This window comes from Lynx rufus, unplaced genomic scaffold (assembly GCF_022079265.1).
Source record: "Lynx rufus isolate CCGP_SWC_20201006 ecotype Redwood Valley unplaced genomic scaffold, mLynRuf1.p SCAF_2, whole genome shotgun sequence".
Lineage (NCBI taxonomy): Eukaryota > Metazoa > Chordata > Mammalia > Carnivora > Felidae > Lynx > Lynx rufus.
In genome coordinates, this window is record NW_025814834.1 from 13,638,961 (window position 1) to 13,654,486 (window position 15,526).

Genomic DNA, 15,526 nt, shown 5'->3' on the forward strand with positions numbered 1-15,526 from the left:
AAATAAATGAATCACCATATGAGCTTTAATTTCTGATGGATTATCAAAGTAGGTAATTTATTTCCATTCACCAAGCAGAAGTGAAAATCAAAATGCACCAATTCATGACAAATAATAGGATTTTTTTTTCCTTTGACCTTCAATGTGTTTTGAGTTCCTGCCTGAGTTACTTTCATGTAATTTTTGCATTTTCTACTCTTGCAGACCACCACTACCACAAACCAAAAGTTTTTCTAAATTAAATTCAGTTGGTAAAATGGGAAACTTTTACTTTTTAATTGTCTTATTTTTTTAATATTTTATTGAATTTCATTTTATATGTGTAGCTCTGTTTCTAACAGTAGGGCAGCTGGCAAATATGACTAGTATTAAGGAATAAAATAATAACCCCATTATAAGCTAGCCATATTACTGTGTTTCAAAGCACATGAGATACTTATTAAACATTCAGTATCATGTGGTTTTGTGTATATCCTGCTTGCCCACAGAACACTGATATATGAGGGGCATCAATTCAAAATTCAGTGACATAAACAAAAGTAAGAATGTTTTGGGGAGCATATTCCATTCTGAGAAATCTGTAGTTAATGACATGTAATTATATCTATTTGCATGGACATAATTATTTCTATGTGTAGACATGTAACTATGTACATATACATATATTCATTTATTTCAGTCCCTGTTTTATTTAATAACTGTTGCATTTAACAGTTTTCTGTTGAAAATTTCATCTTTCTGGAATCATTCTTCAGAATCTACGATACTCTGGCAGCATTTAACATATATATATATTTTTTTTTAATCTCTCTCTACCCCCCAGTCGCCTTACAGCCTGTTTTCCCTACTCCACCTCTATCTTTTGCATGCTGATATTGTTCAGGATAACATTCTAATTTTCTTCTCTTTATCTCATGGCTTAAACAAGAACCACATACAAAACTCTCCTGGGTCCACATCCCCAGCCCAGTTTCTTTGGCCAGGCTCAAAACTCATATATCCAACTGTGATTGGAATGTCCTATAGACGACTCTACGTACCATCCAGAACTCATCTTTGTATCTTTATCTTATATATTAGTGAATGATATTGCCGTCCACTTAGTTTCTTACATCTCCAAACCTGGGAATTTTCTTTTATGCATACCCCTGTGAACACCTCTCTCCAACCAATGAGAACACCCAATGGATTTCTAAGTTCTTTGGGTATACCTCCTTAATGTTCCTCAAATGCATCTCCCATAAAAGCATTCTTTCATGCCTTTATGTTCTTTCCTGTGTTTATGTCTTTGCACATGTCTCTTAATCTACCTAGAAGCCCCTTCTAGCCACCGCTTTACCTACTTTTTGCTTTTTTAAAACTCAACCAAGAAACTTTCCCTTTCTTTCCCATCTTTCATTACCTTCCCATTTTCTCTTTATTTCACATTTTCCCTTTTCCTTCTTAGCATGGTGGTGAGAGGTACAGAGGCAGCTACTCACAGGCTTGGAATTGGGTAACCAACCAAGAAGTCCTCATACTGGGAGGCAGAAAGCTATGTGGAGGCACAGAAATGGAATGTGCTTGGCTTTGTCAGGATCTGGGGTACTGTGCAGGGTGGTACAAAGGAGACAATTCGAGAAGGTGGCTGTGGTTGGCAGACTGGTTACTCTGAACAGTAAGTAAATTGATTGAACAAATAAGTAAATAGGTCAATGATAACAAGAGCCAATTTTTCACTATTGGAGGAAATAGTTACATGAAATATGAATAGGGAAAAGGCTTGAAATAACCCTTCTTGATTTGAATTTGAAATAGAAGTATCAACATGAACTCATGAGTTTTTCATAATATTTCATAAAATATTCATGTACAGATAGAATTAAAGAAATCCTTGTAGATGTGAATGTTATGTGTATGGATATGTGTATGTGTATGTGTGTGTGCATATGTGTATGTGTCCCAGTAACAATGAGCATAATGGGCACCGAGATCCTGGTTTCTAAATGTCACCCTCACAGAAAGGTACCAGAGCTGTATGGAGAAATGACTGGGGCATTGAAAGTATCTGATGAGCCTAGAACATCTTGTTGAGTGAAGAAGTGCCCCCAAAATTATGGAATCTACCAAAAAGTCACGGGAGCTACCTCTAACCAAATCTGAAACAATTTGAGCATCAATATAAATAATGATAGTAAGAGATTGAAATCTATTGAATAAAATAGTAGTAATCCATGAGTCTATACTTGGAGGTATGAAGAAAAAGAAAGAAAGAAAGAAAAAGAAAGAAAGAAAGAAAGAAAGAAAGAAAGAAAGAAAGAAAGAAAGAAAGAAAGGAAAGAAAGAGAAAAAGAGGGAAGGAGGAAGGAAGGAAAAGAAAGAAAAGAAGGAAGGAAGGAAAAAGAAAGAAAGAAAGAAAGAAAGAAAGAAAGAGAAGGAAGGAAGGAAGGAAGGAAGGAAGGAAGGAAGGAAGGAAGGGAGGGAGGAAGAGAGATAGAAAGGTTCATCATTACAGAATACCAACTAGTAAATATAGAAAGAATGATGGAACTAGAAAATCACCATTGGTAGCCGTCTTAGTGGGAGTTGATTCCAGTGGGAGTTACCAATGGAGAATTAGGTGAGTTAGGTTTGATGAGTATCAGGACATTGGGATAATCTCAGAATATATCTGAAAAACTGCTAATCGCTTACCACTTAATATATATTGTATATTTTAAAGAACAATATTATGCCATATATAAATAGTAATTTCTCTTATCTACTGTTTTATTAAATAATGTACTAAAGAGGCAATTGCATGTATGACGATTTTATATCAAAACCATCGCTTCTTTCTTTTTCCTGCAGATTGAGCCTTTTTTTGTGAGTGTGGCACTTTATGACCTCAGAGACTGCAGGAAGATTTCTGCGGATTTTCATGTGGATCTAAATCACACTGCTGTCAGACAGATGCTCTCAGGGGCTTCCGTGGCTTTGGAAAATGGAAACATTGACACTGTTTCCCCAAGACAATCAGAAGAACCTCACGTCAAGGGATTTCCAGAGGAATGGCTAAAATTTCCAAAGCAGGTTGCACTTTTGTTTACTTGTGATAACCCTGAAACTGCTCGTTTCATCATTCTTACCCAAAGAATACAGTTGGTTTCCCAACTAAAAATTCCCTAAAAGCAGTCCCTTTAAAAAAAAAAGAGAGAGAAATTTTGTGAATGTCTTCAGTATGCATCCCTAGATGCTTATTAGTTGTTTTCTTTGTACATAGGCTATATTTTCTGTAAGCAATCCACATTCTGACATTGTTTTGGTGGCCAAAATCGAAAAAGTACTGATGGGGAACATTGCAAGTGGTGCTGAACCTTATATTAAAAATCCGGACTCCAACAAGGTAATGCATAATCTTTTCCATAAATAATTTAGGCTGCTTTCAGGATATAGAATCACACTGCCTTAATGAATTATCAAGCTTGGTAAATGTGAGTCTCAAAATAGTCGCTGGTTACTGAAACGAATATCCATCGGGCAAATTTGAAAGTATATATTCTTGGTGTATGTGTTTCGACCAAACAGCTTCTGACTTCTGATCATCTCTTAGTAGAAATCAACTTAAATGTGTATAAAATTTTCACTCCAAGGATCAAAATGTCAGCGATAATGAAAAGTGAGGATTAATCTGACTAAAAGCAAGTGAATACAGATTACTGATGATGAACTAAGTGAAAGAGTAAGACAGATAACTGTAGGTCAAATTATTCTAACACTGAAGTGACAACAGAGTAAAGGATGTGCTGGGAGTTCTTCAAATGATAGGACAACAGAAATTTTTTTCTTTTTTCTCCAACCATATTGTCTTTAGTAATCGAATGTTACTAGTTGGTAGGAAATAAATATTAAAAGTCTGTATTCTTCATGCAAGGGAAATGTATTGGGGAAAGACTGCATAAGAATGGAATTTGAGCATGTGTAACAATTTAGGGCAGTGTTTAACATATTCATGAGATTCGGGGTTTGGCAAACTACAGTGTGCAGGCCAGATCCACCTGCCACCTGTTTCTGTCAATAAAGTTTTATTTACACAGTCACACTCCATCATTAACGGATTGCCTAATGGCCGCTTTCCTGCTACAGAGACAGAGACGCCACGACAAAGACCACGTGGTCCACAAAGCCCAATATACTTACTGCGATCCTCTGCAGAATACATTCGCCAACCTCTGCCATAACGAATAAGGGTATAAGATGGTCTGTGGGTGTAAATTTGAAAACGCTTTCCATTCGATGTTGTAAGACCTTTCCAGTCTGATAAAAGGGAAGAAAAAGTCGCTGTTCCAAGACAAGCGTATTTTCTATATTTGAAATTTCCAGAGTGAAAAGAAAGAAAAACATAATACAGTAGTTTGAACACAGAGGAGATCATTTGGTTCTTTACAAGACAGAATCGGCAGGCCAGTAAGGCAGACAGACAGACCTTCCGAGTTTCAGTACAAGATAATGTGGAAAAGTATCTATTAGTGTTTTCCTTGGACAGTTTGGGAAGAGGTGTTCTAAACAATATTTTTATTTACTTTTCCCTTAGTATGCACAAAAGATACTGAAATCCAACAGGCAGTTCTGCAGCAAGTTGGGGAAGTACCACATGCCGTTTGCTTGGGCAGTAAGGTAGGTTGACATCTGTAACCAACAGAACAGTCATACGTTTACAAGTCTGCATTGGAAACTTCCGTTTGAACACCTCTCTGTTGCCTGTTATGTGTGATATACCAAAACCTGGAAAAATATTAATGGTGTCATCTTCATAAACATTCGGGGCTCCCCGGAAACATGTGCTTTACAAGACAATTCAGCAAGACAGAGTATAATAGATTGGGGCTATGATATGTGCACAGTGTGTGCACGACCAGATATGCTACGGCTTCTTGGTGGGATCAAAGTCATAACCTGTTTATTATGCATATTTGGTTTATTAAACGCTTGGCATTATATCAGGCCTGAGAGTTTAGTGTGCATAACATCCAAATGGCAGCATTGTGATTTATTATGCAGCTGCGTATTTTCATCTATGTGTAGGGCATAGGCCTATGTATGGATGTCCAGAGGAAACCATCAGTTTGATCATTTAAGCTCTCTTTGATTTTGGCACTGATTAGCATAGCCAGATTTGTCAGTACTGGCTCACTTTCTGATGGAAACGCTGAGTTATGTCGACACTAAGGATGGGATCATCCTCCCGGACATAGAACCTCTGCATAAAGAACAAGAATTGCTTTTCAGATCTGGTTAAAGATCAATTACAGTTGTCCTCCTCAATTTCTTTGTATCCTTATGTGTGTAAGAATTTCTTAAAAGAGGAAAAGCCTGGCATAGACACGAGGACAAAAAGGTCAGCAATGTATAAACCAAATCAACTTTAAAAGGTTGGGGCGCCTGGGTGGCTCAGTCGGTTAAGCAGTCAACTCTTGGTGTCGGCTCGGGTCATAATCTCACGGTCTTCGGAGTGAGCCCCATGTCAGGCTCTGTACTGAGTACTGAGTGCAAAGCCTGCTTGGGATTCTCTCTCTCCCTCTCTATGCCCCTCCCTTTCTCATTCACGCGCTCTCTCTCTCGCTCTCTCTCTCTCTCTCTCTCTCTCAAAAATAAATAATAAACATTTTAAACATTTTTAAAAATAAAAATAAATAAATAAAAATAGGTTAATTAGCGTGCCATGAAGTAAGACAGCCTAGTAAGTATTCCTTTGAACATTGGTAACATTGTCCCAATGGTGGTAACTTCAGAAGGAAGACAGCATCTGTTAATTTTTGCCATTTTTAGGTCTCCCAGTACTCAGGGATGAGCATAACCAGAGTGAATCCACCAATATTTGTTATCATTGTGAGCTTGTTACTTGAAGTCGGGGGCAGGTAGGTGCAGGGGAGGGAAAGGTGGAAATATGAGCAACAGGAAACCAGGACAGACTTGCACAGTCTCTCTAACGCAGCCCTGTAGTGAGGGAGAAAGAGACCAGACCCAGGAGTTGGACAAACATGGTCCAATTCAGGCCACCACTTACGGACGGTAACTTTACTCCAGTTTCCTCCCAGTTCTCAGGGTCCCAACCACACGATGAAACTGACAAGACCTGCCTCGTGGGCAATGGAGGCAATCTCAGCTACGAAAGCACTTGGCATAAAGTGGATCACACGTATCACTCTGTCTCTCTGTGCCTCTCGCCCTGCAGGGACAGCTAATGCCAGTACACGATGCCTGGAACAGACATTATCCGAATGTACTGAACCTTTATGTTGAATTTCGTTGTTTTTATTTCTCCCAAGCTTCCAGAGAAAGGATAACTAGTCATAGTTTGCTGGTTAAACTCTTTCATGTTGATAAGTATTCTCAATTCCCACAAGAAAACCTGTTGGGGCATAATAAGATATCTTTTGGCAAAAGAGAAATATTCCAGTATAGCAAACTTACAACAGCAAACACATTTTCTGTTAAACGGCTCAACACTGTTGTGAGGTTTTAGAAGCAGTCATTTGAGAGCCAGAGCTGGTTTTGAAATCTATACTGTACTTAATAGCCAAATGAACTTAGGCAAGTACTCATAGGCTATCTTTACCCTAGCTTTTTTTTTAATGTACAAAAGAGGAATGATAATCTACTGTTGCAGAGATTAACAAGCACAGATATGTACCCAGCAAAAGATAACCATTGTCTGAAGTCACTATTCTTATATGATTATTAAGTCACCTGGGGAGATCATATTTTCTGCAACAAGTCCCGCTTTCTGGTAAATTTGGCACAGTGAAGAATATTGTGGGGTAGAGAAGGAAAAGCATTACCCTTTATTGATCAGTTAGGAGAAGAAGTAACAATTGTACCGTGAAGTTGTCTAGTAAAATATGCTGGAAGAAAGACGGATGAGGTTTCTAGGAAGGCTGACAATATTCCTGACTATCGAAGTAATTACGTCTAGGACAAGAAAGTCAACAAAACCACAAGCTCATGCTCCATTGATGCCTGATGAGTGGTTTGGCTGTAGGTTAGGAAACAGGAGGCACCACCAATTTGTGCACATAAATACATGGTTTACCTTCACGTAAACATCTCTGACATCTCAGAAAAAAAAAAAATGGTTAGCAGCATAGTTGGAAAGATTTCATGTTAAACCCCTTGGAATAACTAATCACAAAAATAAGTACCAGATCCAGCCAAAGAAGATTTTAGGCCCCCTCACAATGTGGAAATTGCTTCAAATAAAATGGCAACTGCATCAGAGGAGGGCTCGTGGTTACTCAAGCCATTAGCTGACATATTTCAATATTCTATTGATTCTGCTGTATGTTTGGCCTCCTTTTTTCCTACTATATTTTCTAGATTGCAGTTTGCCTAACAGTGTAGCTTTGAGTGTACACTGAAACACATTGGCCCTTAAGATCAACTGCCACTAAAAAGGGTAGAATTGACAATTTAGCTTTTGACCGTATTTTTACCCAGATCCAACCGTCCCACCCGCTGCTACACACACACACACACACACACACACACACGCACGCACACACGCACACACGCACACACGCACACACAGATGCTCATCACTGTGAACATTTTTTTCTGATTTTAATTTGATGTGTGTTCTTATTTTTGGCAGCTATTGTGATATTTTACAGTAAAAAAGAAAAAAAAAAGGTTATTCTTGGAGTAGGTAAAGAGAATACATTCAGATGGCTACCATGGGTATTTTACATGCTTTGATTTGGGGGAAAGTTGACCCCTACAAAAGTGTCATGTGGTTAAAGGGAACTCTTTCCATGCATATGGATCCCACAATTATATGTGTCAAAATCCATGCCAGGACTCTGATTTCTTTTTTTTTTAAGTTTATTTATTTATTTTAGAGAGAGAGAGAGAGAGAGCACAAATAGGGGAGGAGTAGAGAGAGAGAGAGAGAGAGAGAGAGAGACAGAGGATATAAAGCTAGCTCCAGGCTCCCAGCTGTCAATGCAGAGCCTGACACAGGGCTCAAACCCACGAGCCAAAGTCAGACGCCCAACCTCCTGAGCCACCCAGGTGCCCCAACTCTGATTCCTTTTAACCCACCTTACACGATATTCTAAATGGATTGGTGCACAACCCTGGAATTTCTTTAAAATTGAATAAAACTCCATTAAAAACTTCATTCTTCCATCTATGTGTTTACAAAAGGCACACAGTCTAACAACATCCCCAACAAATGGTTGTCCAACCTCTGAATCCTCCCAATGACCAAAACTCAAGTGCATCCCACAATGGTTCCTTCCTTCTTTCTATAGGTCTAGTGATTAAATAACTCATTTAAAAAAATATATTTTTCAACTGCATGACAATTACTTTTGTGTTTTGTCTTAACATTAGCTACAGAAATATGCCCCATTCTTTCTGTGTCACAGCTCTTCATGCTGCTCGTGATTGAGGCTCTCAGGGACACCTGGGCTTCTTTTCCTGCAGCTGAATCCCACATTTTCTTCAGTCATCCCCCAAACGTCGCAGTTTTGAGACCCTCACCATATACGGATCATTGCCCAACTGTGGCAGCTGGAACTGGGCACAGCATCCTGCCATCCCGAAACCATCTGTGTGCATGAGTCAGTTCTCTGTTCTCTTGCCAGTTAGCATATTTATTAAGCAAGGACAGCGTGTAGGGGGCTGTGAGCAGCTCTTCTCCCTGGCCCTGCGTTCTTCACCCTCTTTACAACGTGTCCAGTGTAAGTGAGCTGTTTGCAGGACAGAGCTGCGGATAAAAGCAGGAACGAGTTTTACAGCTCATGTCTAGTTGATACATTTGTAATGACTGGTTAATTACAAACAACAACAACAACACTACTCAAGGTCAGTTTGACCTCCTCCTGTGTTGAAAATACATCGTATTGGTTTCAACCTGCCACACACCCGAACAGAAGCCCTGTGTGATATTTAAATAAAATCTTCGAATTAAATAGTTTCTCATTCTGCTTCCCCAGAATGAAAAATTTCCCCTCACTTACTTACCACTTAACAGAGAAAAATGAGCAGAAAGGTGGAAGGAGTCTAAAAAATATGATTCTGGCCCATTTTCGGTATTATTTGACACTACAGCTCTATGATCAGATATCTATCTAAATGGCCACGTCGGCCTGTGTATTTTGGTTATTTGGTATTTGGAAATCTTTGGTTAATTCCAAGAGTAATAAAATAGTCTAGTCAAGCTCCTTAAGCTAGAAGAAATAAAACTTCAGCAGCTCTCTAAGATTACTGGAAAATCAACTATACACGGTTCTAATTTTTTTGATAGGCACAGAGTATAATTAATTTTGAAGGAGAAAAGCTAACATTAAGCACGTTATGTATACTACCTTGTATTGCCTGACATTACTATACTATTTGGACAAAAACAACTTACGTGTTTTAACTAACTCTGTCTAGTTCCGGTGAAATAGACAATCAATGGCTCATGTTCATGGTGCTTTCTTTATGTAATACAAGATTCTGACTCAAGTGTTCCTTAGTTTACCTTTGTCTGTGTCTTAAAATTTAGGACGTGGGCATGTTTATCTCCAGGAGAATGTTTCAAGAGCCTGGCCCCCTAGACCCACATGTATGACCTTACCCCTTTTTCACTATTCATAAATTCTGATGGCACCATCCAGATCAAAGTAGCCCTAGCTTGCCCAGAAAGTAATGAAAAAAAGACTAACCTGTTCCTCTCCACTCTCACAATCCTCCAAAGTTTTGATATGTTACTAAATCATAAATGGATGTAGTTGGAATATGGGTGGGCTGCTGTCTGTCTAGAGACTGAGTTGAAAATAAGGAATTAAAGACAACAAATACGGTGTTTAAATGAAACTTTTGTCTAAGGAGTTTTTTTGTCTTTTTATTTCATAAGTTCCTGGAGTTTCTTCCATTACAGATGGGAAATTGAATCATTTGTCACCTTAAAAACACAACCCGGTAAACAATATTCACATACCAATCTGAACAAATATCCTTTTCTTTCAGATCAGTATTTAAGGACAACCAGGGAAATGTGGACAGAGACTCAAGATTTTCACCATTGTATAGACAAGAAAGTAGCAAGATTTCAACCGAGGACCTGCTAAAACTAGTATCAGATTACAGAAGGTAGGGTGTTGGGATACTCTTGAAATTAACATGAATCAGCTACATTGCTACTATTGATGTATTAACTCTGCATAAACAATACCTGGTTAACCTGATTTCTCAAATGGCCAAACTCCCCCAGAAAGTAGAAGCATTACAGATGACTTCACATATGCCTCAATGACCTAACAGAAGAAAATTTGCCACAATCATATGGAAGGAGTGTGAAACATAAAACCATGTCAGAGAACTATTATCTCTCTGTAACAGATCACACCAAAATTTAGTAGCTTAAAAGAGTAATATCATTTATTTTCCATGAGTCTCTAATTCGAGCCTGGTTGAGAGAGGAGAGCTTGTCTTTTCTGCACATGGCATCAGTTGGCAGAGTTCAGCTGGAACCAGAGGACCCACATTCCAGATGGCTCATTTAATGACTGGCAAGTTGACTTGGCTATTGATTGGGAGCTCAGTGGGAGCTGTAGACTAGAGACCTTGGCTCTTCTCCCTGGGAGCCTCTCCATGAGATACTATCACTTCCTCATGGAAAGACAGCTGGCTTCTGAGAGTAAGTGTCCCAAGGGAGAGAAAAGGATCACTACCAGTTTCTTAAGACCAGGGCCCCGAAACTCTCGCAGTAGCATTTCTGCCATTAATATACTGTCAGGCTGTCACAGAGCCCAGATTAAAATAACAGAGACACAGACGCCTCCAATTAGGAAGGATGTTAAGGAATTTTAGAACTATGTTTTGAAATTCCACAGAGAAATTCATTGCTGTGACTATAGTAATTCATAATATTTCTGTCATTCCAATGCTTTTGGAAAACACAGTGAAAGTTAGTGCTAAAAGAAGAAAAAACTTAATAAAACCCACAACATCTTTTAAATATCACCATGCATTCAACGTCGGGCGATGATAAGATCTTTCATGACGAGCAACTTCCCTTAAACTGTTAGTCCCCTGATACCCAATCCCTAACATCCCTAAATGTTAACTCTCTACCTCTCCCATCTAAGAATCAACGATCATCTGTCAATTAATTTTGTTTGTCCAAAGCACAAATAATGCATTACTATGAAACAAACATAACTAATACCTTCTGTATCGTCAGTAGAGAATATGTTTCTATTTAACTAGAAGGGAAGTTTTCCCAATGCTCGTTTTTTATTCTGAAAAAAAGAATACAAACTTTAGAAAGCAAAATAAAGGTGAAAAGTAAAATCTTGGGGGAAACTACTGCTTTGTGATCCTACAAGACCACTCCTTACATGAGGAGATGCCCCCTGCTCTTGACTTCATCAGACTTCCCGGTCAAAGCTCCTACCATAGTCTTTCCAAAGGCTACTGAAGCCACTAAGTGGGAGCGAATAGTGTTTTACCTCTTTACCTTTTTTGCCAGTGTACGAAAGTATGAAAAGTTACAATGCTGAGCAGAACAAAAGGGACAAAATGTTTGGGGGTAATCTGATATTCACAGAAGATTATATTCTTGCAAAACCCATATTGTCCATGTATAGAAAAGAAAATTATCACTCTGGCAGTTATACTGGTAAAACATTAAATTATTTCATAGACCCCTCACACTTTGTGGTGTTTATTCTCAACAGTGTGCTGATAAACCCTGACTGTCTGACCCTCAAGGGGGAAAAACAGATTTGTACTGGTGGCCAATTTCTGTCGTGTAAATGGTAGCATTGCTGATTTCAAGCTCCTGATGGGACTTCACCGAACATGGGTTTTGGAAGAGATGCGCGCACCATCGTATAACATTTCCACCAGACAGATTCATGGATATCTCACCATGTAGTAAAATACTTCTAACTGATCATTTTTGATCACTTTGCTCATTATTACCTTGGTGTGTCATAGAATTTGTTTAATGGAAATTTGATACAATTTCACTTTTAATAAGGGCTGTATTTAACAACTAGCAGGCAAAGTAATTGAAGACTTAACAGGCAGCTCTCATAAGCTGGGAAGAGCTGGCTCTGACCCACCACTATAATTATTCTATTAGGTTTTCTAGAAGACCTAACTTGAAACCGTTATCGGCAACTTTCATCTCATTAGGAAGGAGGATAGGCAAAAAGGTTTTGGTAGAAAGGGAGAATGTGGGGTCAGGGATACTTGGTGAGAGGGTGTCTGCACACATTTACAAAGGGGGGGTGGGTACAAAAGAGGGAGAAGGCAGAAGAACCAAGGGCAGAGAAAGGCTCTTTGTCCTCCTTGATTGTTGGTGAAGAGGGAACACACAGACCGTCCACTTAACAATTGTAGCAAAGACCACCCTTGCCCTTAAGACTTCTAAAGAGTCTTGGGGCGCCTGGATGGCTCAGTCGGTTAAACGTCCGACTTCAGCTCAGGTCATGATCTCACAGTCTGTGAGTTCGAGCCCCGCGTCGGGCTCTGTGCTGACAGCTCAGAGCCTGGAGCCTCCTTCGGATTCTGTGTCTCCCTCTCTCTCTGCCCCTTCCCCGCTCATGCTGTGTCTCTCTCTGTCTCAAAAATAAATACAAACATTAAAAAAAAATTAAGAAAAAAAGACTTCTAAAGAGTCCTCATGAAAGTAAATCGCTTAAACCCATTAAAATACTAGTACTTTTTGTTAACAAAAACTATCTATTTACTCTTGTACTTGTGTGGCCATTTCTGTACATGGTATCCAAAATAGATGCAAATAAATCTAGACATTCGTCAGGATACCTGTAATTTGAGCCCTCACTGATTTCTATTTTCATTTGCAAGATTACATAAATTTTAGTTTTTCAATATCAAACCAGCTAAATGAAATCTTTCACCAGTGTGTTTAGGGTCCTACTGTTTACTCCTATCAAAGCTCAGATTTACAGTTGACTTTTTTCTTGACAACTAGAATAATTCAGTGTGTGCGTGTGTGTGTGTGTGTGTGTGTGTGTGTGTGTGTGTGTGTGTTCGTGTTCCCGGCTTTCACAGGGCTGACAGAATAAGCAAAACGCAGACCATCCCTGGAAGCCTGGATATTGCTGTGGACAACATTCCTTTGGAGCATCCAAGTATGATGATGATGTCATGATTTGCTTGTAGAGTTCTGAATAGTTAGTGGCCTTTTGGTTGGTGGGCTGGTGGGTTGGTGGGCTGGTGGGTTGGTTGGAGAGTTGGTTAATTATAATAGTTGGGGAGGTTTTTTTCTCAAAGTTTGGGATAAATGGAATTCGTTATTCTACAGAAATTCGGGGCTTCTTATTTTTCCATTAAGACAAACTGTAAGTATGATAGGAGAGGAACTATATTCAGTGTAACCTAATATTTATCCGGTTTAATACCATGCATCCAGCAAGGTATTAAATTATGTCATTTAATCCTCAAAACCCTGGAGGGCTGCAAATGAGGAATGGCAGGTTCAGATAGATGGATAAAGCAATAACCCATAATGGGAGAATTTATATTCTATTCAGTTCCTCTGACTCAAAATGCAGGGCTGGCCCCCGACACTGTGCTGCCAGAGGGGTCCTCTGAACACCGTGGGTAGCCACCCAAGTGACCACGTGGTGATTAGAACTGGAATATTTTTAGACTCTGTTATTACCCAGAGAGCATGTATCTTCCTCCGAATATGGTCAAAAGTCCCATTTATGTCAGTGAAAATCTGAATTTTAGAAGGAGCTTTCATTAGACTTATAAATAAGAATCTCAGAATTTATTCCTCAAGGCGTGAGACTGGTTCGTGTAGTTTTGTTACTTCTGATTATGCCTTCTAGTGACTTTCTCAATGATGCAAAGAATGAATAAAGGCATCCTAAAATGAACTACAAACAGAGAGAGGATTATTACTGCAGGATATTGAGTTCCCATTAACACTATGGGGTTTTCCCTTCTTATAATTTTTCCACAAATCATTTTAATATTGAAATAAAGTGAGCATTCTAAACTAAGCCATGGCTCCAGATCACTTTTATATTGATTGGGGTGGAAAAGCAGAGAATAAACTAAGCCATTGCCTCTACCTGATTTGTGGGATGTGTCTTTTATTACCTGTAGAAGAGAAAAATAACAAAAGAGAAAGCTAAAATAATCTGTTTGAAATGACTGTAGGACATTAGAGAAACTTGAACATATAATAAAAATACCATAATTGGTTTTTGGGGGAAAAAAATGTAATCTGATTCCCAAGCATATTTAGCTAACCATTTTGCTTTCTTGAACACAGGAAAATTCCAGATGGGGTAAAGAAAGGTAGAAGGCCTTCCTGTCTTCCAGTAACCACAACATCAGCCTCCAAACTATTTAGTGACATAAGTTTTGATTTATAAAATTTAAATTGTTCTTTTTTTATATTTTCCTTAGGCTGTTCCTACAAGGCTAGATTTTTAAAGATTGTAAAAACTGGAGAGAAAAATAGAATAGTTGTATCAAATAATGCAGAGGGGCTTCAGGCTTGTGTTGGAAATCATTCCATAGAGAAAGCTTACTATCAATCCATTAAGTACTACCCATGATAGACCCATTGGACAAAGTTTTGTTTGGTCATATATCAATATGTGTATTATTTTTATGTTACAGTAAATGCCGGTGGGTTAATCTTTATAATCGCAGGTTAACGTGCTTGGAGAATCATTAACTAAAATTTACTTTCTATGTGAAGCCTAGTGCACAAAGAAAATAGTTATAAATCCATCCAAAAGATTTACCAATATTTTGAGACATCAGTTTGAATATTAAATAGCTTATCTGTCATCTTTTCCTCCTACAAATTTTTCATGCTAGCATAACTTAACATAAACTCCTTTACTTGGGGCTCTTGGGTGGCTCAGTTGGTTAAGCGTCTGACTCTTGGTTTAGGTTCAGGTCACGGTCTCACAGTTCATGGGTTCAAGCCCCACGTCAGGCTCCATACTGACAGTGTGGAGCCTGCTTGGGATTCTGTCTCTCTCCCTCTCTATCCCTCCCCTGCCCTCTGTCTCTTGCTTAAAATAAATAAACTTTAAAAAATAAAATAAAAATTCCTTTACAAATGGAGTTTCTATTTCAACTGGATTCATTTTAAAATATGTTAAGTATTGTTCACTTTAAACAATCAACTTAAATGACAAACTCTTATTTTCTGATTTTTAAAGACTGTGTAACATCGTCCTTTATCCCTGTCAAGCCTTTCGATGTGACGGCTCAACCAGAACCCACGGTGGAGGTGGAAGAATTTGTTTACGACTCAACAAAGTATTGTCGTCCTTATAGAGTATACAAAAATCAAATTTACATTTACCCCAAGCACCTCAAGTATGATAGCCAGAAATGTTTCAACAAGGTACAATATACTTCCAAGATGTTATGCTCTCTCTGCATCCTATTGAGACCATATTAAGAGGGTTTTTTGAAAGTTCAGGTACAAATTATCATAGGTCAATATTTTGGAATAAAATCCATTTGCAGAAAATGCTTCATAAGGGACAATGATGAGTTTCACCTTAAA

The 15,526-nt window shown here is 38.5% G+C and overlaps 1 protein-coding gene across 5 annotated transcripts in view; it reads left to right on the plus strand.

The window, feature by feature from the left end:
* DOCK10 (dedicator of cytokinesis 10) overlaps window positions 1–15,526 on the plus strand; it is a 271,137-nt gene that overhangs the window by 176,050 nt on the left and 79,561 nt on the right. For all 5 annotated transcript variants that reach the window (XM_047082997.1, XM_047082998.1, XM_047082994.1 and 2 more), the window contains exons 12-17: window positions 2,830–3,051; window positions 3,242–3,364; window positions 4,553–4,635; window positions 9,976–10,098; window positions 13,033–13,112; window positions 15,174–15,361. In XM_047082997.1, the coding sequence (XP_046938953.1) occupies window positions 2,830–3,051; window positions 3,242–3,364; window positions 4,553–4,635; window positions 9,976–10,098; window positions 13,033–13,112; window positions 15,174–15,361 (819 nt within the window). The remainder of the gene's footprint in view (window positions 1–2,829; window positions 3,052–3,241; window positions 3,365–4,552; window positions 4,636–9,975; window positions 10,099–13,032; window positions 13,113–15,173; window positions 15,362–15,526) is intronic.